The sequence below is a fragment of the Carya illinoinensis genome, chromosome 5, assembly GCF_018687715.1.
Source record: "Carya illinoinensis cultivar Pawnee chromosome 5, C.illinoinensisPawnee_v1, whole genome shotgun sequence".
In the NCBI taxonomy this organism is placed as follows: domain Eukaryota; kingdom Viridiplantae; phylum Streptophyta; class Magnoliopsida; order Fagales; family Juglandaceae; genus Carya; species Carya illinoinensis.
Window position 1 is genome coordinate 18543882 of NC_056756.1, and position 27678 is coordinate 18571559.

Genomic DNA, 27678 nt, shown 5'->3' on the forward strand with positions numbered 1-27678 from the left:
GGATATTTACATAAAGTAATATTAATTTTATAAGTTATTTTTCTATATTCAAAACATAATTATAAAAAATATTATAAGTTTATCATATTTCTTTATTTTGTAACCTAGTTACTGTATTTGGTAATCAAGCGAACCAAAGGGCAAAAAGGAATATGTAAAAATAATCCAGTGGACAGAGGCAAAGGTAGGAGTAGGAAAAGATTAGGCTTTAGACTTTAGAGCATAACTAGGCGTGTGGATGAGTATCCTATCCTTCGCATGTGAACTCTATTTTGTCACATTTGGTATAGCCTTTTTGTAGTAGTGCGCTTTAGAAATCACTAGATTGATGCAAAAGATTCAACTGATATTCTAGATTATGAAACTATTGCTTTAAATCCATGTTCGGTTAGAAGGCTGTGGACTTGGAGACATGCAATGCCTCCTCCTCCTCCTCTCTTTGCCCTTGTCGTTCTTTCCTTTTTGGCAACGACCTACGTAGCACCTTTTTGTTCCATTTTAAGTAGATAATTTTCTATTTATATACCTTCTAAGGAAGTTTCCACCTTGCCACTGCCTTGGAGAGGATTAGCGTAGCATTCCACCACCCCGTACGTACCCGATGTCCGTCGCTCTCCCATCAAAGTCATGGATCTTCTAGCAAAGTCTAACGCTTGCCATCCGTCTTCGCTAGCCGTCATCATTGAGGTTTATATGGTTGCAACACCGTGATCACTTCTTTTGCAGTTCCCTCCAGTCCTTGCTGATCTCCAACGCCAACAAACAATCGAAATGCACCATTAACACAAATTGTAGTTTTAGCATGGCCCATACGTGGCCCCTGCCTTGCACCGCAACATCGCCTTCAATTTACATCTCGCTCTTTCACATGAAATTTGAATCAATGGCTAATCCCAAAAAGACCCTACATTAGGGTAAATTTGAAACTTGATATATTATTGGAATTTTTTTATATTTGGTCTCATTGCCACCCAATTGTAATTTCTTTTTTATAAATTTCAAAAGAGAAATGATACTTGCAGTATAAATATGTAAGCGTTGCGTAATTACTTTAAAAAAATAAATAAATACAAAATCTACATAAAAGAAAAATTAATTTTTAAATAATAGACTTTACTCTTTTTCAAAACAACTGCATGATGCTTGCACACTTTACGACTGGACGTAACATTACACAACAAGACAAAAAACATTCATAGAGTCTCCTCACCCTTTCCCCCGTCACCAAATCAACACAGGTCTCCATGCCTATAGAGATGTTGCTCGCTGTATTTTTCCAGCACCACCACATAGCATTTAAAATCTTGTCAGATTTGTCTCACATTTTCACATGAAGGGAAAAAGACATTAGCAAATAGCATACTCCCAGCAGGCCTTCTATATCCCAATATATTGATGCTTATTTACTACATAGAACCAGCAAGAGGAAGCCTTGGAAATATGTGTGATGTGTGAGCATTTATGTACAAATTAAACCTTTCCACAGGTAGGGCAATGGCACGGATACGATATAAATTCACACATGCAAAGAAGACTTGCTCTAGTATGGCATTTTAAACTGAATGCTGCCTCTAATAAATTATAATAATAATAATAAAATAAAAAAAGACAATTCCGCCTCATGAAATGTAGCACTCATGCACCTCTACGGAAGACTTGATCAACAGCCTGGTGCAATTCCTTGTCATCTTGATATTTTGATGACCCATAATGCCTGCCCCTCAGCTGAGATTGGCCATTTAAACTCCATTCCAACTAAGCACATTATCTGTAATCGCAGTCAATAAAATTTATTTCAAAACCAAGTTCTTTTGGGTGTAACATGCAATCCACAAGACAAACAACCCCGACAAAATTAAAAAAATGTAATAGCTTCCGTAGTGTTATTTATCCCAGTATAGTTACCAATAAGTTCATACATCCTAAAAGTAGAAATTAATCTTTAGTAATGAAAACCATGGAAATGTTCTTCAACAATAACTATTTTCAGGATGTAAAATGCATGATATACTCCCTCCCCCTCCAAACACACAGCTGATATTAACCAGAAAATAGTCAACTATCATGCCAAACAGATCAGTAGACAACAAGTATTGCAATACAGAGGTTGTTAGAATCAAACATTAAGATTACCTGTCGCTCAGGTTCAATGTGCGGTAAAACTAGAAAGTGAAGCCCCATTAAATCTACTGGCATTGCAAAATTGTACCCTTTCAACGTCTTGGATTATGTTATTAGGTTTACTGTTTGAATAACGTCTTAAGTTCCCCCTCGAGTCTTCATGTCCGCCTTCCAATGGTTTTATAACATTTTCAATCCTAGTCTGAGGTTGAAATTGTCTACTTTCTGGATCAGAAGAAGGGAACCTTGAAGTAGAATACCGGCCTTCTGCTCTCCGCCAAAATTTGGAACTCAAGAATTCGGCACCAGGCAGCTTGCAACATGTGTTTTCTGCAGAGTCAATGTTTGGGATCCTCCCACTAGATATTGCCAAATCATACGAAATTTCCTCCAGTGCCACCTCTAGGCCATGTACACGTGTCTCTAGGGAATTTATTCCACTTTGAGAGCTTCCCATGAATCTCTAAATTTTATTAAAGAAAAAAGATATTAGTCAGCAGAGTAGAAATATCATCTCTGTTATTATTATTGATTTCAACCCATCCCTAGTCAGGAAGGCAGATGAAATGCACAAACGTCTAGAACTGTAATGAAAAATTGTCAATGAATTCTGTGAAATGTTGGGCATTTTCTTTGGAACTCTTCAAGATCGATTATTTTTTATCCATTCTTTCACGAGTAATGATACATGTACAACCCTTTTTACAACCATGCTGTAAAAAATATTGTATGTCTACATTTTCCTTCTTCTTTTTTTCGTTATATGAAAAGATTTTGCCATCTGTAACGTAGATTCCCTTTATACTTTTTTTTTTTTGTTTTTTTTTTTTTTTTTTGGGGGGGGGGGGGGGGGGGGTGGGGGAGGGAGAGGTTGCTTAAAACCATAGTGAAAGGCAGGCTTTGCTTCAGTAGCTTACTTTTTCCACAATTATATGTTAATCCTGAAGAAAACGAAAAAACAAGGCTGTAACAGAAATAAGCATGTTGAAGGCATTTTTCACAAGTAGCATAATAATTTAGAAGTGGCAAGAAACAACATGCTCAAGTTCAGTTGACATCCTGTAAATCTCATTCACAATAAAAAAAAAAAAAAGGAAATAACAGCCTAGGCTTAAATGTGCTCTTCTAATTAAAATGCCCTTCAAGCAATTATGATGCGAGAGAGCTGAAATCATCCTTTGGAAAAACGTACCTGGAGAACTTCTAACAAACTGAATTGCTGGTGTTCAATTTGAAGAAGTTGTTCACGGATTAAGGAAAAGTCCTCAACATCTTTATTATTATCATGAGCCTCTTCAACTATGTCGCTGACTACAGCATTCAAGTCATGGTTCTCATCATCTTGAAATGGTACCACACGTGACCCAGATCTTAAACTACCAAATTTATGCACTTTTTCATCACAGGGCTTGCTGAAGAGCATACGCTTTGTTTCAGGCTTGGAATTTCCACCGTTCTCATTCTCTCCTGATTCCAAGTTCCTGACGAAACTCCTCCTCATACCATCTTCACAAGCCAACTTCAACGAGGAGGAGTTTGGGACCGCAACTTCAATTTTGCAACCAGAGGTTTCCTTGTGATCCAGCTTAGAAAACATGTCTGCACTTGAATGCCTGTCATTACTCTTCTGATGACTTTCTCTGTTGGTAGAGGTCACAGAAATAGCAGAGGGTGGGGACCTGTTTGTGCGGACTGTTTTCTTTGTTTTAGGAGTCTTAAAGACGTCATTATTTGGACTTTGGGAGATGGGATGAAAGCATCCGCCAGTACTGTTATCTGCCCCCATATGAAAACCCCCAAAACATGCAATTGATATTAGAGGTTGAGCAGTGATGGCTCAATTTCAACAACTAAAGTTGAAAGCGAAGAAGAGTGCAGATGACTGTAACCCGGAAATAGAATACTATAATTGGACAAATTAATTGCAAAATGTTTATGTTTCTATGTGAAAACTACCATTTTTGCAATTTGATCCATAGATTAATCGTTGTGAATGCAAAATTTTTCAGATTTTTTTTTCTTTTTGCTACATAAACATCAGAATGCAAAACTCTTTAGATACTGTGTTGAAATGGGTTTTGAAAATGAGAAATTTATGTCATAATCCATCTAATTGTCTCTCAACTCTCAAGCAGTACTGGAGGATGAAGCTGTTTAGCAATCAATAAAGTGATTATCTTTCCGAAATAAAAGATTCTCAAGCAGGTAAAAAACAATTTAAAGCCACTAGTTCTTACCTGTTGAAGATGATTTAGAATGAGATGAAACAGAGACCTCCTCAGGCGCACAAGGAACTTCCTTCCACAACTCCAAGGTATGATTCATGGTCTCCCGTACGACCTTCACCTGTTACACAAAATTTAATCAGACGAAAAGTTTCAAAAAAGAATTCAAACAAGTAACCACCATAATTCCATCTAATTTTCTAAGAAGCCGAAGAAAATAATTTTGAAAAATGACCATGTTTTTTAGTGTTCTGCTTTAGCTTATTGTAATTTCCTTATCTTCAAAACGTCATATATCAGTCAACCACTTCTATAGTCTACTGATGACTAAAGTTCCACTGGTTCCTTTGCCTACCTTTTCTCAGCAACTAAACAGAATCAACCTTATATGTTCTTGCATACCTTATCAAATCTCCGGTTCTCCAAAGAATTTAAACACGACGCCTTATAATCTGCAGCTCTATCTTTCTCCAACACCGCCACCTTTCCCAAAGCCTCCGCCGCGGCCTTCCGCACCGCCCAATCCTCACTACTCAAGAACTCAATCACACACGGTACCAACCAGTCCAACACTCCTCGATTCGAAGCCCCGCCAACTCCAACGACACTCCCGATGAGGACCAACAGCGCCGCCTTGGCCTTAAACCCTTCGCTCTTCACCAGTTTCCCCAGCCTCGGCAAACTCTTGCGCAAGAGCTCAACCTCCGGGTCCGGTGCGGCCTCAATCGCCGCGGCGAGGCACAGAGAGGACCCGATCTGCGAGTTGAGGTCCTGTTCGAGAGTGACAGCGTCCATCAATGGCTTAAAGAGCGCGGAGAATGGCGGCTTTGTGATTTGTGAGGACATGGCCGCGACCGCGTCAACACAGGCCGATCGCACGGCGGAGTCGGGGTCACGGAGACGGCGAAGGACGGTGGAGATCATTTTGGAGAGAACGGGAGACAGGGAGTTACCGTGGGAGTGAGAGAGGAGAGTCAGGAGATGAACGCATTGCTTGCGCACCGGAGACTTGGAAGAGGCGTCGGTGTTGTGAAGGCAGCTGAGGAAGGGAGAGAAGGAGTCCTGGCTGAGGGCTCGGGCGATCGACTGGAGTTCGTTGGTGGCCAGGGCCAGAGTGTCTCGGTCCGAGAGCTTGTTGAGGCAGGTGATGACTCGATGCTTCAGATCGTGAGTCCACCCGGCGGGGTGTGGTGGACTGGACGAGAACCGTTTGTTCAGAGACATTTTCTTTAGCGATCAGAGTTTGAGCATTGGTTTGGTGGCGTTCGGAGCCACTGATCCAACCGGTCCCGGTTGTGCGTTGAGTGGGGTTTGCTCTTTCGGGTAGTAATTTGGCGGCAGAGGTTGGGAAGTGTGCGTTCGTGAATGGGGACTTCAGAGTTTAGTTTTGTCGAGAATGGCATTGAGTGGGGTTTTTAAGTGTTGAGGTATCTTTTTCATTTTATTTTATTTTATTTTTTGACATCCAACTTCCGAGAGCCCGAGCCAACTGTAAACCGCGGTTTTTGGTGGCACATTCTATCAAACGGCTTACCCTTTCTACAGTGATCACTTAAAAATCTTTTTAGAATATGATTGATAAGAACAGCTCCCCCGAAGGCACTTTAAAAATTCTCATTTACTTATCCAAAAAAGGAAAAAAAAAATTAGAGTTTTATTCGGTATCTTTTATTTGGAGTAAAAAATATTTCTAGACAAAAATAAAAAATAAAAAGTTCTCATTACGCCAAAATAATTTTAATAATAATTCTTATCAAAACCTTCTTATTAAGATTTTCATAAATAAACAGATAAAATTTATAAATAATATAAAATAACTATTTTATCTAATCACATCAATAAAATATATAAATAATACATCAAATTGATTGTGCGTAACAAAAGTCTAACAAATGTTATTTTACGAAACTCATACGGTAGACACGAAGAATAGATAATGAAATTAGGGCTTTGCTACATACAGTCGGCGTGCAGTCGGCTGTACAGAATGAATAAAAAAAATTATAAAATTTTTTTTATATTCAGGGGGACTTACGTAAATAAAAAAAAGTTATAAAAATATTTTTTTTTTCATGTAGATCCCATATAAATTCACTTTTTTACAGCCGACTGTACGCCAAGTGCATCTGCCAACTGCAAAAAGTATTTCTCATGAAATTATTAGATGCCAAGTGGGTTCGTGAAGGCCGGGAAGATCAAATTCAAGCTGGAGGGTTTGACTCGGATTCATTCCTAACTACTTATCAAAAGCTTGAAACATGGCTATCCATTATAAAATGAAAAATATAAGTATATAAACATGAACTGTAACATGGTGTGCATTTAGACGAGAATGCTGCACATGAGAAACAGAATCTTTTTGTTCGTATATTCTTTTCCCATTTTCATCTTTTTACGGACGCGCCGCCGGGGGGGGGGTGGTGTCGCCATTACTCCTTCCTTGCAACAACGTCGTGCTAGTAAATCCAACAAGGAATTACCTAAATGTGTGGCATGTGATTGCGGATCTAGGAAGAAAGTCCACAGTGTAAAATTAGCACTCATGTAAGGCGTAATTAAGCACAGTTAAGTTTCACGTGACAGTACTGGCTGACCAAAAAAGGGTGCCGTTTAATTAGACCGAGACTAGGGTTTTTTCCACAAGCCACCTTCGACCTAAACTTAAAAGAAAAATCTACACTCATCACTCAAATTTCTCACTCGGTGAACACTGTTCCATTTTTTCATTTTATTTTTAAATTTTTCTTTTTATTTAGTAATTAAAGATATATTTTTTAATAATATTGTTATTTTCTTTTTTATTTAAAAAAAATATTAAAAAATTCATAAAAAAAAAAAAAAAACTGATTAGAATTATGGTGGCTCCTGCTACAGTGGAAGTAGACCCACCCAAACTTAAAAAGAGTGTCTCTAGAACCACCAAACTTGGGACCCATATTCGGATTTTTACAAGTGTAAAAATTTTTTTTATGTATTTTTAAAATATTCTTAAATATTTAAAAAAAATAAAATTTATAACATTAATAAAACATATTTATTTAATTATTAAGTAAAAAAAATTTTAAAAATATGAGAGAAATACCTAAAACTCATTTTCAAGATTCCAAACATTTCTCAACTTAAAACCTAAACTAGGACGCTACGACGTACTAACTAATAAGCTATAAAAAGTATTAACGACCAACTTATATTTCGGTGGAAGAATTAGGCACAGTATCCAGATTTGTAATATCAAGATGCAAATTTGCAATGCAGAATCGCAGATCACGATGAAATTAATATTGCAAAGGCCTGTTAGATAATTATTGTTGTAAATGCGGCCGTTTTCATATATAGCTCTATCCATCTACTAGTACCCACCAACTTATTGCAGTACTACTCTACTACTGTTACAGCATCTAGACCCCCCTTTTTGTTACCTTCTTTGTTCGATGAAAGGTTGGAGGAAAAGAGCAATGTGGTAGTAAAAGAATAAAGATGCCCCCCGTGAATTAAGTGAAAATGCAATAATGATAGAAACTTAGATTAAAAAGGAAAAAAAAAAAAAAAAAAGTGTGTTATAATGGCATATGATATCCCCCTAAATCGAAGGGTAACATGGTGACAATAAATAGACTGGAAAATCCCCCATGTGAGCTTCTTTGATTTTTTATGACAAAAGTTTTTGGCAGTTTCTGTTCTCTCGTTTTGTGCCGTTGTTATCAGATTGCCGTATCACTGTTTATGTCCAAACTAGTTATCTTCACACATTATCTTTGACGCCTTAATTTTTTTTTTTTTTTAAGACTCCGAAAACGCTTTGTTTAGATACTATTTTAAGAGCCGTTTGGTTTAAGAGATGGATGTCATCTCATCTCAACTCGTATGGAGAGATATTATTTTTTATCTTATTTTTTAATTTAAATATATAATTTTTAAAAATATTCTCATCTCATTTCAACTCAATAATCTCACTACTATTCATAAATTATCTTAAATCATCTCATTTTATAATTTAAATACATAAATTTTTAAAAATTATCATATCTCATCTCAACTTAATAATCTTATTATTATTGACAAATCTTCTTAATTTAGCTCATTTTATTTCACTATCTAAACCAGCCCGTGCAGTGTTTGATAGGTGAGAAATATTGATTAACATTTATTTAGAGTGGCAAAAAAGGGGAATAATAAAAGAAAAGAAAGCCCTCAAGTCCTCTATAGGTCGAGAATTGTACCAGAATCCTTTTAGAACAACAATTTTTGAAGGGTAGATGCATTAACCCATTGAGAACTGTGGGCACAGCTTTTTGCCCCCATTTTATTGCCTTGATTTGTGTAAAACATGGGCTAACGAATATCCCTACTTTTGAGTCTTTGGATGCGAACCATAGCCTACTGTATAACTTTTGATTTTGAATTATTCACTCCTTAATAACGCTAAATACATTTTTAGAATAGGTAAGTTTTGCATATTTTATTTTAAAATATATATAATTCATTATTAAAATTTAATTTTTTTTATATGGATCTCATTCGTATTTATCCATCTTTTTAAAATAAATATATAAAATTTATACACTTTAAAATTATAAATATCATTACTCATTAATATAAGCTCGCTATTGTTTTCTTGGTGTTAGATACATGGATATATAAGAATGAACTACCACTGAAACTGAAATTCTACATTAAAAAAAACAAAAGAGTTACAAAGACTTAATTTCTGATTAATCATATCGTGGTTCGGCAAATCATATTTAAAAAAGGTTAAAAAACAGAGTACTTGATGGCGTGCAAAGTTAGTTCATCCTTTCTTTCTAATGACCAAGTATATATCCAGTGGATCTTCAAAGTACATGATGAAATGAAATTGATCCAAAATTAGATAATATTATTGCATACGTAAGAGAAGTATTTAGAACACCCATGAATTTAGGTTTCCTGTTGTTGAGTACTTGTCAATTAAAATAACTCCATTTTTTTTAATAATATATATTAATGTTGCGTGAGAATCTAGCAAGACAAAAGTATATACACATGATGGTATTTTTCATCTTCGGTGTCACGTGAGAATGATGACAAAGGGATGATGGGTTATTTAGTATATTATGCCGTTGAAGATCTCAAATTAAAAAAAGGAAGTTGCAATTTGAGCTCAAAGAAGATTAATCTACATGCTTTTACTGCAGTTTTTCAAATCACCAGAGAATTAGTTGCTAACGCTAAGTAGTACTGCATGAGGTAATGTCAGTTGGTAGATGTGGTGATTTTTTTTTCTTAGTTTCCCTAATAGACTTCAACTAAATATTCAGCAACCAGAAAAAGTGGAGAAGCTTTTATGGTACTAATGCCAATCGGTACAATCTTAGACGAAGGTAATAATTGGTTACAATTTCCCCTTTTTCATTTTTTAGAAAGATCAGTTTGTGAAAACAAAACTTAGGCCTCGTTTGTTTTTTATGATAGAAAATTAGTTTAGATAAAAGTTAAAAATTGAATAAAATTTTATTAAAAGATATCATTTTAATATTATTTTTATCTTGAGATTTAAAAATGTTAAATTATTTATTTTATTTTATTTAAAAATCTGATAAAATTATAATAATAAGATGAGATAAATTAATAAGATAAGATAAAAAGTTTTAGTCATTAGAGATTCTTTCTCTGTTAGAAGCAGCCATGCATTGCAGAACAAATTGGCAGTGCTTAATTTGGAGACACTGAAATCTTTTAAAAAATAATTAAATTCAATAAATAACCTTAAGAGATGCTAGTAATTGCTAACTTGAAGACATAATATTAATGTTCAGTTCTTCCAACTATTCGGGAAAGAAAGGGCTTGATCAGACTGTTTGGAAAAAAAGAAAACACACAAATATTTGCAAGACTTGTTTTTAGAGGAATGATGCAATTAGGAGTGGGCAATTACTGTATAATTATTTAAAAAAAATAAATAAATATGAGACTTATACAAAAATAAATTAATTTTTTAATAATAATTAATTTTTTTATAGCAACTTCATAATCCTTGCACTAGGATAAAAGCATAAGCAAAGAAATATGAGAAAAAAGGCAAATAAATAGATCATGTAAGTGGACCTAAAGGTTGTATACGTATTAAGGTGTATAGATGGTCCATCTCCATGTTGTTTGACTAAGAGACAGATAAGGCATATGATAAGCTTGGTGTTGGACTGCTAGGCCTTCACATGGGGAGGCCGAAATCTAGACCAAGACCATCGAACTGTAATTAATATCATTGCATCTGTCTGCTCCTCTCCCCTCCCCATGTGTGTTTTCCTTCTCCAGCGACACCCTCACATGCATGTCACCTTGCGTACGTTTTTGGGTTGGAACCAATTCAATATGGCATAGCATGGGGTGCGTTATTTGTCTTGTTCTAGGGAAGATGTGGAACTACGTACGTACAGGAGGCCATGCATACACGAAAAAAGAATAGGCAAAAAAAAAAAAAAAAACATTCCCCAGTTTTTCGCCGACCTGTTGCCACGTGAAAAGTTGGCTAATGGTCCGATTGAATGGGATCATGCGTCACTCTCAGAGACCCATACACTTGCAGCTTCTTGGCGTGATGGGTGATGCATGTACATGGTTTTGTGAAGTTTCCCCATCGATACCCAACTTCACACGTTCCTGCGTGCATATTCGGAGGGACAAAAAACTTAAGTCGTGTTCATGATTCATGAACGTGATTAATGAATAATCTGTGCTACCTCCTTTATTATTATTTTTTTAATGTTTGGATAGATATATGGTACGTTGTTGAGTAAATTCCTCGGGAGATCATGTGTATTTCAAGATTCCTTTCTTAGGAATTACTTCAACGTTGAGTGCAACATGAGTTTTGTATATATATGCATGCATGCATGCATGATATGAAATTAATTAGGATAATGATTAAGTGAGTTGAATTCATAATTTCTTCTCGTTCATGAAGTATTTTCTTTCATTAATACAAGTGAATTGTGTCTCAAAAGACACGTTTTTGCTTTTAGCTACAAGTGTATTGTGTCTTAAAAACTACTGCTTTCTTATCTTGAATTTCAATTCATTACGTCCCTCATTCATGACATTAATTAGTTAATGCGAGTAATTTTTTATTTTAGTTGATAAAGTCAGTCAATATAATTAAAAGTAATAAAATAAAAAATAATATTACTCATTATTTCCAATTTAAAGATTTTTTTAATGTCACACTCATGCGTACGAGAGTGTGTTGACAAGGTGTATTTCCTACTCGAAAGAAATAAAATAAGAGAGATTACGATTGCAAGGGCGATCGATGAAGGAGAAGCGCTAGCGACTTCTTTACGAAACTCCTTCGGAGAAAGAATATATAACAAGGCCGCCATCGTTTCCATGACATAGGCCGGCTATTGAATGTGGTGGGCCTGTCCCAGATCGCTGCAAGTGGAGCCTGGAGGTGGGCCCATTCTTCAGGGGTGCATTTGTCACGACTCTGATATCTAACATGTCGCAGTGGTGTGTTAGCATAACATAATTATTCAGCCTTCATAATTCCACATGGAAATTTCAGAACAATCATAGCAATTTTTTTTTTCCTATTTTGAACGATATAAAGGAATTAGCAAATTTCTATGTCAATGATGCAGCAGTTCTAAATTCTAAATTAGAAGGTGACAATGATGCGATGTCAGTGGGTTTTTGGTAAATGCAGGTATCTTGTAGTTTTGGCTTTTCAGTGACCAAACAATATAGAAAGGATAAGCCCAGAAATAAACAAATAATCCAAAATGTTATTGGTTAATTTTAAATCGTCAGATCATTGAAATAGGTATGTATTCTTTTGGTTGTCAGCACTAAACCTTGCGGAATGCAAGCTTACCCACCAATGATTACTCAGTTATTCTTATAATAATAATAATTATTATAAACAAATAAATAAATAAATAAATATAATGTTATTTCCTGGAAATGGTTGACATATCTAGATGGAGGATGCACATCAGAGAGAGAATTTTTGTATTTAAACAGCTATAGTAGCCTCTAGTTTTATTATCATTACTATTATTAAGACAGAAATGAATTATTAACAGATGTATATATCTTTAATTCAAGTTCACAATAATTGGTGGTGTCCTATTACTTCTCAGCAACAGGAAATCACGTTGTGCACAAGTCAAGCTGTATCAGGCAGGCAACAAACTTCACTAAGGAGAATCTTTGGTATATAAAATCTTCAAAGAAAGCTGTCTTCAGAAGAGACACACAAATTAGGATTACTCTAGAATTCTGACAGATTCTCCTCTCACACGGGACCGAGCCATGTTATATAGTCTGCACTCGAGATATCCACTCATGTCCAGTACCCTGAACATAATGCTCAAGCTCACTGCCAGTCTCATTTTGACTGATGGTTATAGGTTTAACTAAAGATAATAACTTATAACTGGTGTCTACAAGGGGTGAAAATAGGAGACCAATAAGGTGTTGATGAGTACCTTATATCTCTGCAGTGCAGGGATCCATTCCTCCCTTTTTCTCTGCTCTATCACTCTCTCTTCTTCCGGGTCTTTCTTTTCTGCTTCACGAAAACCATTCAAAAACAATCCAAAATATTAAATTTGTTTCATCAAACCCTGTTAAACTCAAGAAGATGCTATTCTACATTTGGTTTAGACCTAAATAGATTAACCATTCAACTTGGGTGGAAATTGGGCTTAAGGCCCCCGAGGGAGAGAGAAAAATTTATGACCTCAAAATATAAAAAGCAATCACTTTAAAATAATCGTTATAACGGGACAATCCCAGAACATAAGAAAATTTAGATTCGATTTGGTAGTAAGATGAGAATTTTAGATTTTAAGATTTAATATTATTATTATTTTGAAATTTAAAAAAGTTAAGAAAAAATTAAATTAATTATTATATTTTATATGGAAATTTAAGAAAGTTGTAATGATGAGATGAAAGTTTTGAATTTGAGAAGATAAATTTGAACTGTTAAATCGAATCTTAGACAACCTGTACTTTTGTAAGAATTTAAAGTGTGGTGTGTGTGAAAGATATGTGAATAGTAGAAGGTTGAGTAGTTTTTTTTAAAACATTAATGAGAAGTGTTCAATTTACAAATAAATTTTACAAAAATAAATTTATAAATTGGCGTGACTTAAATATGACATATCAAATATATTTTATAGTAAAAATAATTTTACAATTTAACATATTATATCAAGATACGTTAATTTATAAATTTATTTTTATAAAATATTTGTGCATGAAGCATAGACTCGTTTGTTTTCATAACACATCTCATCTTATATAATTATCATAATTTTTTTAAATTTATACATAAAATAAAATAAACAATTCAATTTTTTTAAATTTTAAAATAATAATAATAATAATATCTTATTAAATTTTCAACTTTTACCTCAACTTATCTACAAAAACATCTTAGGGCTGATCTATTTTACATGGTGCAGCCAAATCTGAATATCGTAAGTTGATAAAAACAAATCATCATCTACCAATAATTCTTTATCTTCCTGGGAGATGGACGAATCAGACCAACTCGGAAGCTGGCCCCATTTCACATATGTGAAATCCCCATTTGCCAAAATAATAATAATAATAAATTGAGAGGCCGGACTAGGATTGTGATATTAAACATTTTTTAAACATAATTCAATGTATAAAAAATTATCAAACATGTTTATTAACATATGACACACTTCTTAAAAGTGAAATATTTGACGAAAGAGTGTTTTTGTTGAAAGACAAAAAACTTGACATTTCTCTTATAGATTAATGTTACGTATAGTTATATGTTGTGTAAGTATTATGTATTCTTTTTAAAAATGAATATAGTCTATTATTAAAAAAATTTATTTATTTTTTATAAATAAATATATAATATTTATATATTTTATAATTATAAATATCATTTTTATGACGGGATTAGCTTTATTAGGCTTGGCTACTAAATACTTTTAGCAGTTCATTGGGTCAACCTTTGCAAGTGGGCTTACTTGGGCTTTCTTTACTCTACAGGGCCTATCAAAATTGGTCCAGGAAAAACCATTAAAGCCCAACATGAATCCACCAAACTTGTTTCGACCCATTCGAGAAGGCCCACAAGATCGTGACATGACCAGATCCAAAAAGTTTTTGTCTTGTTCAGTAATGTGTTTTTCTCGACTTGTTGGTCCACTTGTCAGTAAAGATAAAAAGAGCAAGGGAAACCTATCATAAACATCTGTAAATAGCCAACTCTCGGGAAGGCTGTCCGGGAACGAATTCCTGACCTCACATCAAAATTATAAAAATAAAAAGAATATCGTAGAGACCTCATAGTTTCATGCAAATAAAGGAACAATCTTCGGGTTTTGTTTTGATGGGATTGGTTGATTCATCTTCGTGCTATATTTTTCTCAATTGGGCTCCACCGTTTTAGCCCATTCATGCTTTTGGATGGGCCTTACCTCCTCTGCATCAGAGCCCGAAGCCTGACCCCTAAAGGCCTAAACAGTAACTGAGCTTCGAGTTGGCCCAAGGAGCCCGTGTTAAAACTTCAAACTGAACAGAAGGCCTTACCTCTATGTAACCCCGGGTTCACTTTAATTCAAATAATTAAACTTCTTTTTTTATTTTTCAAAAAAATAAAACTAAATTACTTCTTCACCCCTCTAATTTCATCATTATCACTTACCAAATACCAACAACCGCTTGAAAAAAAAAAAAACAAAAAAGAAAGAAAGAAGGAAAATGAAATCAGCGTACTTTGCCCAAAAAACCCTAATCCCCCAAAGCCACCACCACCAAAAGATAACCCTCAAATTCCTTGCAAAGCCACCACCACTGATCTCCCCAAACCCTAGGTATGCAGGAAAGCTGCAATTCAAACCACATTACACATCTACCCCTTTTGTTTTAACCAAATTTCATCGGATTGCCACTTTGCACCATTTCGTGAAAAAAAAAAAAAAAAAAAAACACAATTGGACCGTGGTTGGTACGCTCCCAATACTGGAGCCAATAAAGCCCTAATTTTGTTGCCTACGTCGGATTAGATGGACCGCCTGTAGCCGGTAACCCATACCCCAAGCAACCGGGAAAAATGATCGTCGAGAAATAAAAATGACTTTAGCTCCGCACCACACCCCCAATTCTTCTCCTCCTCTATTTGAGTATATTGAAGTGTGTGTATGTGTTTGCGTTTTTATAACCCAATTCTTCCCAACTCTCTCTCTATCTTTACATTGTATCCTCTGTACCGTGTTTGTGTTCCGAGAAAATCAAAAAGTAAAACTTGTTTTCAATCGTTAGTATTCCCTCCTTGTGTTGCACAAACACGTGTAATCTTCACACCGAGGATTCTTTCTTTGTTTTGTTTGTTTTTTGAAAGCTTGGTTTGGAAGACTTTGGTATTCAGCAACTCAACGATCTCTCTCCCTGCAAATTTTCGCTTCGATAATATTAACGTATTCCCTGTGATTTCTCTGGACGTTGCTTCATCTTCAAGTAACGAGAATTACTTGTGCGTTTTTTTTTTCTTGTCACGATTTGGCTCTTCAGAGGTGATCTGTTCGAGAGGTCCGGATTGGAATTCTTGCTTCTGATATTATTATTCCTGTTTTCGTCTTTTTTTTGTCGTTTAGATCTGCTTTCTGGTTGTTTCTTTCGTATGAATGAGCGAGTTGGTCTTGCAGGATTTTGCTTTCCATCGGAGTCGGAAGCATGATTTTCTCTTGAAGAGAGAAGAACTTCGCTTGCAGAGATGAAGAGGTCCAGAGACGACGTTTACATGGCCTCTCAACTTAAACGGCCTATGGCTTCTTCTAGAGGAGAACCGTGAGTTTTTATTCTCTTTTCTCTTTCTTTTTTTTTTAATTAATTTTTTTAAGCTTTTTTGTATGTAATTTTTCTGTTTGATCATTTTAGTGTTACTGTGTAGACGATGAGATTAAGCTTCTTAATAATTTAAGTGGTGAATTTTGGCAATTGTTTTTGGCCCCCCGGGGGGCAGTCGTTGTGCGAGTCTTATTAATGGATTTTTATTGATTTACTTCGTTTTTGGTTACTATTTTCTTTATTGTTTATTTTCTAGATGAGACTCTGAAATACGCTTGATTCGTTGAGAAAAGATCCTATTTTTGCATAATAAATTCTGCTAGAGGTTTGATTTCGTTTAGATGTTGATAGAGAAAAAAAAAATAGCGACCGTTCTTGTATGTAGGTGCACTTTTCTCATCTGCTTACGATGAGAATGTGTTGGAGATTTTAACCTTTTATTTTAGGGGGGAATTTTTTTTTTGGGTATTGATCTACTGGAAGAGTTCGTGAATCTCACAATCTGTCCAATTATCTGTGTTATTTTTGGGAAATGAAGGTCTGGGCAGCCCCAGATGATGGGAGGGGGAAATACACAGAAACTGACAACAAATGATGCCCTAGCCTATCTCAAGGCGGTGAAGGACATATTTCAAGACAAAAGGGAAAAATACGATGATTTTCTTGAAGTCATGAAAGATTTCAAGGCTCAAAGGTTTGATTATGATTTGCTTAATGCTTTATCCTAGAGCCTTTTTTTGGTATACTTTTCTTGGGGTATGGAGATACTGTTTATTTTACCTTGTTGATTGGTGTTACTTTTACTTTTATTGTAGAATTGACACTACGGGTGTCATAGCAAGGGTAAAGGAATTATTTAAAGGGCATCGAGACCTAATTTTGGGTTTCAATACCTTTTTGCCAAAGGGATATGAGATCACCCTCCCACGTGAGGATGAACAACCTCAACCAAAGAAACCCGTGGAATTTGAAGAAGCTATAAGTTTTGTTAACAAGATAAAGGTAGATTCCACAACTTCTTCTGAGGTGTGCTTTTGGTTTCAGGTGTTGTAATCTAAACAATTCTCTTCTGCAGACACGATTTCAAGGTGATGATCACGTTTATAAGTCATTTTTGGACATTTTAAATATGTACAGAAAGGAAAATAAGTCCATCACTGAGGTCTACCAGGAGGTGTGCTTCTTCTTGTCCCTCATTATGGTGCTGCTGCATTTATTCTTAACATTTTTTGAGATTTTGGTCTCTGCTATTGATAATTCTATCTTTTGCCTTATTTAGGTTGCTGCACTTTTCCAAGATCACGAAGACCTGCTTGATGAGTTCACCCATTTTCTGCCGGATACCTCAGCAACAGCCCCCACACCATATGCTCAATCTGGTCGGAATTCAATGCTCCGGGATAGAACTTCTGCCATACCTATCATGCGGCCAATGCATGTTGACAAGGTTAATTTTTTTTCATATCTTCATGCCACCCCACAATTTCTTGATCATTCAGCTAACATGCTAGCATTTTACCAGAAAGAAAGGGTAATGGCTTCAAATGGTGAACGTGACCTCAGTGTTGACCGGCCTGATCCAGACAATGATAGATCTTTGATGAGAGTGGAGAAAGAGCAACGGAGGCATGGTGAAAAGGATAGGCGAGAAGACAGGGATAGGAGAGAACGGGAAAGGGATGATAGAGAATTTGAGCATGATGGCAGTAGGGACTTCAACATGCAACGTTTTCCCCACAAACGAAAACCTTCTCGTAGGATTGATGACTCTGCCGACCAATTACATCAAGGTGGGGACGGCGATGAGAACTTTGGAGTGCGTCCTATTTCATCCTCCTATGAAGATAAGGGTTCCTTGAAAAGTGAGTGTTTAGACTGTTTTGATGCTAAACTTTGCACCTTGTCCCACTTACCAATCTTATTACAAAAACTCTTTATCTCTCAAGTACATTCTTAACTTATTTCTACCTGAATATGGTATTTAATTTGGGAAACGGTTTGCATTAGAAAATTGTTGATTGCAAAATATGTAATTCACATTTGTTTTATGTTTGTCGTTGTTGTTGGATAAGATATCAATTATATGGGAACATTCAGAGTTTCTTCAATATTTGCAGTGTTTTTAGAAAGAGGCGACTCATAATTAACTCTAGATGTCAACATTAACTTAATTGCATAATTTTATCACTGTTCAATGGTGTGATCTTTTCCCCCTCTTTCCTGGACATGTATACTAAGCATGTTTACTTGCCTTTTTTTTTTTTTTTTTTTTTTTAAGTATTGTTCTCTTAGTTACAATCCTATGTTACATATCATGTGAAGATAAATCTTTTTGTGAATTTTCTATGTAAATGCTATAAGTTCTCATCAATCCTTATCTAGGAATTTTTCTGTAACCTGCCTTTTCTTACGTTGTTTCTTTTACTTGGTGTATGCTCTGGCAGGTATGTATGGTCCAGAGTTTGCCTTTTGCGAGAAAGTGAAGGAGAAATTACGAAACCCTGATGATTACCAGGAATTTTTAAAGTGCCTTCATATTTATAGCAAGGAAATAATTACACGAACAGAATTGCAATCTTTGGTATGGCTGATAAAATATCTGTTATTTGATAAATTTACTGTTGTCTCATTGTATACTTGAGTTTATTTATTTATTTTGATAAGTTAGATGGTTTGAGTTTATTGATCATTCACTAGGATCAATATTACCTCAAACAAAAGGAAGTGTTAAAATTCTTAAGTTATTGAAAGACAAATGTTTGGCTGGAGCTCTGTATAAAGAATAGACATAAGGCGGCACCATGCACAGCTGTAATTACAGTGGTTGGTGCCCATTTAAATTGGTCAATCTCCAGTTTACTAAAGCAGCAAAGCTTAGCATGAGACCCTCTTCTTCTCTTATCTCTTATAACATGGGTAAGGTTGGTTAAGATAAAATTGATTGCATTTTTGGGACAAACGAGTTATCCCAGGCCAGATGACTTATATATGTATCTATGCAGTGTGTTAAGTATCTTCCAGTTAAAAGGTGTATAATTCCAGGTTGGTTTTTCCCAAAATGCTGACAGTACAATTGTATGATTCGAGATTGTGTTTCACTAGGATATTAGTTTGTTATAACTTCGGGTAGGTAACCAGTGGGACTGTAGCGAGTTTGTTTCTTTGAATCTTTTTCTGGATTAAGGAATAGAAGTATACATTTCTATTTAGCAAAATGGAAGAAAGATTATGTTGTTTTGGTCTTTCCTCAATGAATTAAGCACAGCGTATTTTTTTTAGATTGAGAAATTGTTAATGCTTTAGATGTTTTAAATTCTGCCCATAAGCAAAGGTGTAGACCAAACTCTAGTTTTTCAAATACCTTCCTGCATTTGTTGCTGCCAGTGGCGTATTGTAATTTGAGTAAGTTTCTAGTCTGGTGTTGCTGACAGTACTAATTTATTGAGAGAGATTTCGTTTCTGCTTGCTCGTGTACTCAACATTTTCAATAATGATTTATAACAGTAGCCAAGTTTCCCCCTTGACATAAGAGGCATTAACAGGAATGGGATAACTAATTTTTTGATTCTGACTTATGTCAGGTGGCTGATTTACTTGGAAGATATCCGGATCTTATGGATGGATTTAATGAATTCTTGGCACGTTGTGAGAAGAATGGTAACTCTTAGCTAGCATTTACCTATGGATTCTGCATTGTTAAATTCGTATCTAACCAAGTCTTGCACTGCAGATGCTCTCCTTGCTGGTGTCATGAGTAAAAGTACGTAAGATGATTTCTTTCCCTTATTTTATTCTCAAGCTAGATGCAGTTTTTTGTGGGAGTTGTTTTAGGCTGGCACTGTTTCTGAACATAACCTTTTTATAGTTTCCTGTGAATGCATTATGATTTTCTCTAACTTAATGTTTGGAGTGTAAAATTTAATTAAAACGTTACTTCATTACAGAAGCTTTGTGGATTGATGGACCTTCACCCAGACCTGTAAAGATAGAGGATAGGGACAAAGATCGAGATCGTGAAAAGGATGACAGGGTGAAAGATAGAGACTGTGAAAACCGAGAAAGGGATAGAGTTGAAAACCGGGAAAGGGATAGACTTGAAAAAAGTTCTGCCTTTGGCAATAAAGATGTTGGGGGTCATAAGATGACATTATTTTCCAGCAAGGATAAGTATATGGCAAAACCTATTAATGAACTTGACCTATCCAATTGTGAGCGCTGCACTCCCAGTTACCGTCTGCTGCCAAAGCATGTATGCAATGCTTTTTTTTTTTTTTTTTAATTTCATAATTTTTAGAGATTGAGTTTCTTTTAGTAACTCTTTATATTCATCTGGTTTTTTTTTTTCCTTTCAATGATGCAGTATCTAATACCTTCAGCTAGCCATAGAACAGAACTTGGGGCTGAAGTATTGAACGATCATTGGGTGTCTGTCACATCAGGAAGTGAGGATTACTCTTTTAAACATATGCGCAAAAATCAGTATGAAGAAAGCTTGTTTCGTTGTGAAGATGACAGGTTAGAGGTTGCCTGAGGTTATTATATTTATGTTCCTTGTTTCTTTCCATTTTTGTGTTTTTCAATGTATTGTTCTCGTTGGGCTTTAGCTTTGTTTCTCTTGTTAGTTGTAGCTGCTTAATTTGTCATCTATGCTTGTGTTCTATTGCTTAGACTTAAGCTTCTGGAGTTGGTAATAGCACTATTGATATCATATAAAGTTGGGAGCTTTATCATGGTTTAAAATATGTGCTGTGGAAATTTAGGTGATCTTTTTGTAATTCTGCTGTCAGGTTTGAACTGGACATGTTGTTAGAGTCTGTAAATGTAACAACCAAGCGTGTAGAAGAGCTATTGGAAAAGATCAACAACAATACATTGAAGACAGACAGTCCAGTTCGTGTTGAGGAACACTTCACAGGTTATAGTTTGATTAGTGACTAATAGAATACTTAAAAATTATTCAAGTACATGTATTACAATATGTAAAGCTAACTCTTTTTTTTTTTTGTTTTTTTTTTTCTCTCTCTGATGGGGATTTTTTCTTGTCTGTTTCTGTAGCATTGAATCTCAGGTGCATTGAACGTTTATATGGTGACCATGGACTTGATGTGATGGATGTGTTGAAGAAGAATGCACCTCTTGCTTTGCCAGTTATACTAACGCGTCTGAAGCAGAAACAAGAAGAGTGGGCACGGTGTCGCTCTGATTTTAATAAAGTCTGGGCTGAAATTTATGCCAAGAATTATCACAAATCGCTTGATCATCGTAGCTTCTATTTCAAGCAACAGGACACAAAGAGCTTGAGCACAAAAGGTAATTTTGCATTAAAATCTTGGTCTATTGATACATTTTAAGCACCTTAACACCACAAAAGTTTATATGTTATGTTCAATGTTCATGACATACGATAATTTTGTATAACTGAAATAAATATTACCAGCGACCTTTTGATTAAATTCCCTCCTCCCTTGTGCAATTGTTGATGTTTTGTTTCTCCTCTCCTTGTTTGGAACAATGTTTGTGCACAAGATTACAAATGTACGCAAAATGTATTTGTACTTAGATTATGCCTTTTAATGAAGTTCTATTATTTATCAAAATAAATAAATAAACTGTGTTAATGCATGACATGATAATGTCAACATAATTTTTCTGAGGAAAATATAAAAGTCTCAATACTGCCAGGATAAAAAAGGCTGCTTTACCTATTAATATGATTATATAAAAGACAGTAGACTCATCCAATTACCACAAGATGTTCTGATGCAAAATATGTTCAGTTTTCATGGTTTATTTGTCATGTGTTTTGCAGCCTTATTGATGGAGATTAAAGAAATTAGTGAGAAGAAGCGCAAGGAAGATGATGTGCTACTTGCTATTGCTGCTGGAAATAGGCGACCAATCATTCCGAATTTGGAATTTGAGTACCCTGATCCTGACATCCATGAAGATCTATATCAGCTCATTAAGTACTCCTGTGGAGAAGTTTGTACTAGTGAACAGTTGGATAAAGTTATGAAGATTTGGACAACATTTCTGGAACCCATGCTTGGTGTTCCTTCTCGTCCTCAGGGTGCAGAGGATACTGGAGATGTTGTTAAGGCAAAGAGTGATTCTGTCAAAAGTGGTGCTGCAACTGCAGGGGAAATTGATCTCAGTGCTGGTGGCAGTGCTAATGCGATAAATCCTAAACATTTAAATCCTTCCAGAAATGGAGATGAGAGTAATGCACCAGAACAATCAAGTTCTTGCAGGGCTTGGCCAGTAAATGGGGATAATGGAGTTAAAGAAGATTGTCCTCTTGATGAAGAACATAATGTACATAAGAAAGATGCTTCATGTGATACCCCTCCACATGGTAAAGTACAGATCAATGCATCTATGCCTGATGAACTATCCAGAGTCAGCAAGCAGGATAAATCCAATGAACAGTTAGGCAATTCAAATGCATTGCTTGCCTCTGGAGTGGAGCAAAGTAATGGAAGAACTACCATAGAGAACACATCAGGTTTGCATAATTCTTCCAACTACTTATGCCTGTATTAGTTGACAAAATAATTTCAGTTGAGCCTGTCACTGCTAGTTCTTTTGATTTTTCAATATGTTCCACTTTATCCTTTTTTATATATAAATATTATGTGTCAGTATGAATTCTGAGATACTGTTTTTTTCTGGTTAGAAGGACTTGGTGCTACTCCATCCAGACCGAGCAATGATGTTGTTGAGGGTGGGGTCGAGTTACCTCCATCTGAGGTATGGCTAATAATGTGTTGCTGTCCCCCTAAAGTTAACATCTCAAGTTTACCCATTTGTCCCTTGGCCATTAGATCGAGTTGGTTTTGGCTTTGGGCTTTTATCGGTCATAATTTGGACTCCTGATGTTGGTTAGATTAAAGTTTTTGATGGTTGCTATTGCTAGTATCTTTAACTAATTATGAAATATATATATATATTTTTTAAAATGGTAGGGACACAACTTGTATACAACTAGTGCACAACTACATATTAAATTTTGTTGACTATTACTTTGACTTCGGTGTATTTAAATTAAAAAAATTAATATTTTATTTTGAAGTTGTAAAATGGCTGTCCCCTCCATGTTGGTTCCCTTTTTTGATACAGTGGTGGAACCACGTGGAGGCTAGTAGATAGGGCCATGGCCCCCCTAGCCTCCCCCCCAAAAAAAAAAAAATCATTATATTTAAATTTAAAAAAATGATAAAAAAAAAATAATAGCGATTCCAAAAAATTTTGAATTTCTTGAAATATTTTAAAATTTTGAAAATATTCTTCTAATGCCATCTAAAATTCTTGAATCTTCTTAAAAGTGTGAAAAAAATAGTTTCTATATTTTCTTAAAATTCATAATAATTGCATCCAAAATATAAAAATGAGTATGTGGAAGTAAACGAATACCAAAAATATACCACCAAAAATTTAAAAACTTGAAAATATGAATTAAAATATATACAATCCATTTTTTTTTATATATAAATAAACAAATTATATTGATAATCCAAAAAATATTTCTTATAAATTGAAGGAATATACCTATCAAATAAATTGAAGGAATATGAAATTAAATTACGGCTATAATGTATTTTCTTATTATTATAAACAACAAAGTGTATAATATGTACATACACATACACAGGCATGTATGCAAGCATCGTCATCATTGCATAGATTAATATGGCCCCCCAAAAGTAGAATTTCTGGTTCTGCCACTGTTTTGATGGGTAATTATGAAATATATATTCACAAGTAAGCTTTTAGTAAGTCATCATGGAGTATCCATGATCAATCAATTGGCTATGAAGTTTGATCAATAATCTTTTTCTCAAAAAAAAAAAAGTTTGATCAATAATCTGTTTGATAATCCACATGTAGAATAATTATTTGGTTGATAATTGAGCTTGATGCTAGGTTCTGGGTCTTGACTCTTGATGGTTACAAATATCATAATTAATATGGGCTGAGAAAATGTTTTTTCTTTTTCAATTGATCCTAAAGGGTGGTGATTCTACAAGACCAATTATATCCACGAATGGGGTGATGTCAGATGGCATCAAAGTTCGCAGATACCATGAAGAATCTGTTGGACACTTCAAAGTTGAAAGAGAAGAGGGTGAAGTATCTCCAAATGGAGATTTTGAGGAAGATAATTTTGCAGTTTATAGAGATGCTGGTTTAGAGGTCGTGCAGAAAGCAAAGGATGGTGCTGTAGGCAGGCAATATCCAACTAGACATGGAGAAGAAAATATATGTGGTGCAGAGGCAGGAGAAAATGATGCTGATGCCGACGATGAAGGTGAGGAAAGTGCTCAGAGGTCTTCAGATGACACTGAGAATGCCTCTGAGAATGGGGACGTATCAGGAAGTGAGTCTGCTGATGGTGAGGAGTGTTCTCGTGAAGAGCATGAGGAAGATGGAGATCATGATGAACATGATAATAAGGCTGAGAGTGAAGGTGAAGCTGAAGGGATGGCTGATGCACATGATGTTGAAGGGGATGGGACATCACTCCCATATTCAGAACGTTTTCTTCTTACCGTGAAGCCTCTGGCTAAGCATGTCCCTTCAGCATCACATGAGAAAGAAAAGGATTCTCGCGTGTTTTATGGAAATGACTCCTTCTATGTGCTTCTTAGGCTTCACCAAGTAAGGGTTATCATATGTTAATATGATTTCCTTGGCTTTCTAAAAAAGGGGATTTTCTAAATTTATTATATGATTGTTATCATAAACTATACTTGTATCTTTTTTACTGATTTGGCAGACATTATATGAGAGAATACAATCAGCAAAGGTTAATTCATCATCTGCTGAACGGAAATGGAGGGCTTCAAATGATTCAAGCCCTACTGATCTTTATGCCAGGTGGTTTAGCTCTTGTTTGTTTCTCAAATCAACTTAATGTCGTTGTCTACTAATCAGTTGACTTTATGTTTGTGCTTTTATTACTTATAAAAAAAAATTGTTTTTGGTGTTGCAGATTCATGATAGCGCTTTACAATTTACTTGATGGTTCTTCTGACAATACAAAGTTCGAGGATGATTGCCGAGCTATTATTGGAACTCAGTCATACGTTTTATTCACGTTAGACAAGCTGATATATAAACTTGTTAAACAAGTAAGATCCATAATTAATTTTATTTTTAATTATCTCCTTTTCTTTCCATTTTGTTATTCTCATCTGACCTATTAGGGTCATCTTCATGCACTTGCTTCAGCTTCAAACACTTGCCACTGATGAGATGGACAACAAGCTTCTCCAACTATATGCATATGAAAAATCAAGAAAACCTGGACGATTTGTTGATATGGTTTATCACGAAAACGCCCGTGTTCTTCTTCATGATGAGAACATATATCGTATTGAATGTGTATGCCTCAGTGACGTTGGCTCCTTATCTTTCTTGAATAAGCGCGCTTTTTTATTATTATTTTTTAATTAAAACGTGTGAAGTTTTATATGTGCCCTAAATTGTGTGATTGTAAATTGTTTCCAGTCATCGACACCAACCCATTTGTCTATTCAGCTTATGGACTACGGACATGATAAGCCCGAAGTGACTGCTGTTTCCATGGACCCTAATTTTTCAGCATATTTGCACACCGACTTCCTCTCAGTTGTTCCAGAAAGGAAAGAGAAGTCTGGAATCTTCTTGAAGAGGTATGTAAGAAATACGAGTAAAAGATAGTCATTGCAGTAAAGTGGTCATGGCTAATAATGCCTGCTGCTGTTTGCAGGAATGTTTGCAAATATCCCAATGGCGATGAATATTCCACTGCCTGCCAGGCAATGGAAGGAGTTCAAGTTGTCAATGGATTAGAGTGTAAGATAGCTTGCAATTCATCTAAGGTATGTTATATGAAAATTTATTTCTTGTCTCTTTTGTTCCAATGATGATATGGTTTGCAGTTTGGACATAAAAGAGCATATAGGCATGTAATTAATACGGAAGACTTCTGTTGTATGTTGTAGGTCTCATATGTTTTAGATACAGAAGACCTATTGTTCCGGGGGAAAAGGAAAAGGGACACTTACAGCTCATGCCATGACCAGGCAAAGTCTTCAAGCAGTTCAAGTAGACGACAACGGTTTCAGAGACTGCTTTCTAGCTGGATAATATGACTTCCTTTGACCCCAAGTAGATATGTATGTACTAACTTTCTGTTGCTGAATCTGGTTTGACTAGGATTGATATCCCATTTTGCTAAAGCAGGTGTCTCGAGGAACATGTCTGTTGGGTTTAGCTTTTAGCATGCATATCTCCTATCACACCCCAAAACCACCATGTTAAGTCAGTAATGAGAGCCAAAATGTCTGTATTTAAGTCAAATCATAGCATACGTTACCAGGGGAAGTTGTAATCGGCTCTTTCTCTGCTGTATTATAATGTTTTTTTTTTTTCACAAATTGCTTTTCGATAGTGCAGGATTTGTTGTATCAGGGTGTGAGGGTCTGTGGGCGGTGGGAGTTCTACCTCTTGTATGTGTTGTAGCTCATAGTTTTATTTTGGATCAGGATTGTTCCTTTTTTATGACAACAGAATATTTTTCAATTTTTTTTTTTTTAAGTTTTTCCGCTTTAGTTTTTCATATTAGATTTAAATTCCTATATTTTTCATGAAATTAGGCTGCAGTTGAGGCTTTTGTCGGTCATAAGAGGCATGGTTGGGAGGGGGACGGAAGGAAACGTTGTGAATGACCCAAATAAAATGTTCTGGAATAGTTTAATTTAAGTTTGAAGTTGATATACTGAGTCTTTGCACTGTTTGAAGAAACAGGAGGTAAAAGGCTAAATTCAGAGTTCCATTGCGATAGGATTGGCTTTTTTGCATCTGGTGTAGAGTTTGAACTAGAAGATGTAAATCCAATAGGAAGGAAATGCATTTACTAGGAGAAATTAGTTGGTTGTGAGTCAGCTGACTTTTCTATTGCTCGAATAGATGAAATTTTTCTCTAATATGATGTGGATACTTTTTGATTTGCAGTAGTTTTTTGCACGCTTCAGTTACTCAGGCTACCGGAGTTGGAAAGATAACGGCGCCACGAAGGGAAAAGCTTTCGTGGAATCATCCTTCATGTATTCTCACATTTCTGTCACACCGAGCAAATAAGAGGGGGGATAACGCTCGACGGTTGTAGCATACTCCATGTTTTTGTGGCGTTTCTAGCCACAATAAATGTAAATAGAGGTAATTTGTGATGTAAACTTGAGCTATGCGTGGGTTCCATTCATCGATATTATTGTTAAATCTTTTTTGTATTTTTTTCCACCTAGGAGAGATTCCCATGTTCTTGACATTAATCACAAGATCGATCTCTCTCTCTGTCTCTGTCTCTCTCTGTCTCTCTCATTTGAAACCTCCTGTCTGCCACGCGTCTTTTAAGAGTTGAATATAAATAAGCGTGAGGTTACGGCAATCCTATTTTCCACGGCTGGCATTGGTAAAGGGGACTGGTAAATCTTTGACGCGGGTTGCGAATAAAAAATAATAGGACTGG

The 27678-nt window shown here is 35.5% G+C and overlaps 2 protein-coding genes across 8 annotated transcripts; one reads left to right on the forward strand and one right to left on the reverse strand.

Annotated features, from left to right (window-relative positions):
• Positions 1-1347: 1347 nt before the first annotated feature.
• On the reverse strand, positions 1348-5750 carry LOC122311035 (TORTIFOLIA1-like protein 4). Its single transcript, XM_043125379.1, has 5 exons — positions 4749-5750; positions 4359-4467; positions 3314-3897; positions 2134-2584; positions 1348-1768 (listed from the first exon to the last, which is right to left on the reverse strand). Exons 1-4 carry the CDS (start codon positions 5568-5570, stop codon positions 2147-2149), a joined length of 1953 nt encoding a protein of 650 aa, XP_042981313.1. The 5' UTR covers positions 5571-5750; the 3' UTR covers positions 1348-1768; positions 2134-2146.
• Positions 5751-15466: 9716 nt separating this feature from the next.
• Positions 15467-27503, forward strand: LOC122309746 (paired amphipathic helix protein Sin3-like 4). 7 transcript variants are annotated; one of them, XR_006242512.1, is made up of 26 exons: positions 15468-15908; positions 16025-16166; positions 16705-16860; positions 16982-17168; positions 17242-17340; positions 17446-17613; positions 17689-18028; positions 18611-18747; positions 19748-19823; positions 19897-19926; positions 20111-20415; positions 20527-20681; positions 20954-21081; positions 21222-21476; positions 21976-22671; positions 22843-22916; positions 24177-24824; positions 24943-25043; positions 25159-25297; positions 25398-25550; positions 25677-25840; positions 25918-26029; positions 26153-26326; positions 26607-26659; positions 26807-26960; positions 27165-27503. XR_006242512.1 is itself a non-coding variant. In XM_043123370.1 (24 exons), exons 2-23 carry the CDS (start codon positions 16093-16095, stop codon positions 26300-26302), a joined length of 4347 nt encoding a protein of 1448 aa, XP_042979304.1. In that variant the 5' UTR covers positions 15468-15908; positions 16025-16092; the 3' UTR covers positions 26303-26326; positions 27165-27503. The 7 variants fall into 7 exon arrangements, 4 of the variants coding, with proteins under 4 accessions (XP_042979308.1, XP_042979304.1, XP_042979305.1 ...); XR_006242511.1 differs by lacking the exon at positions 26807-26960; XR_006242513.1 differs by lacking the exon at positions 26807-26960 and having other exon boundaries at positions 27168-27503.
• The last annotated feature ends 175 nt before the right edge of the window (positions 27504-27678 follow it).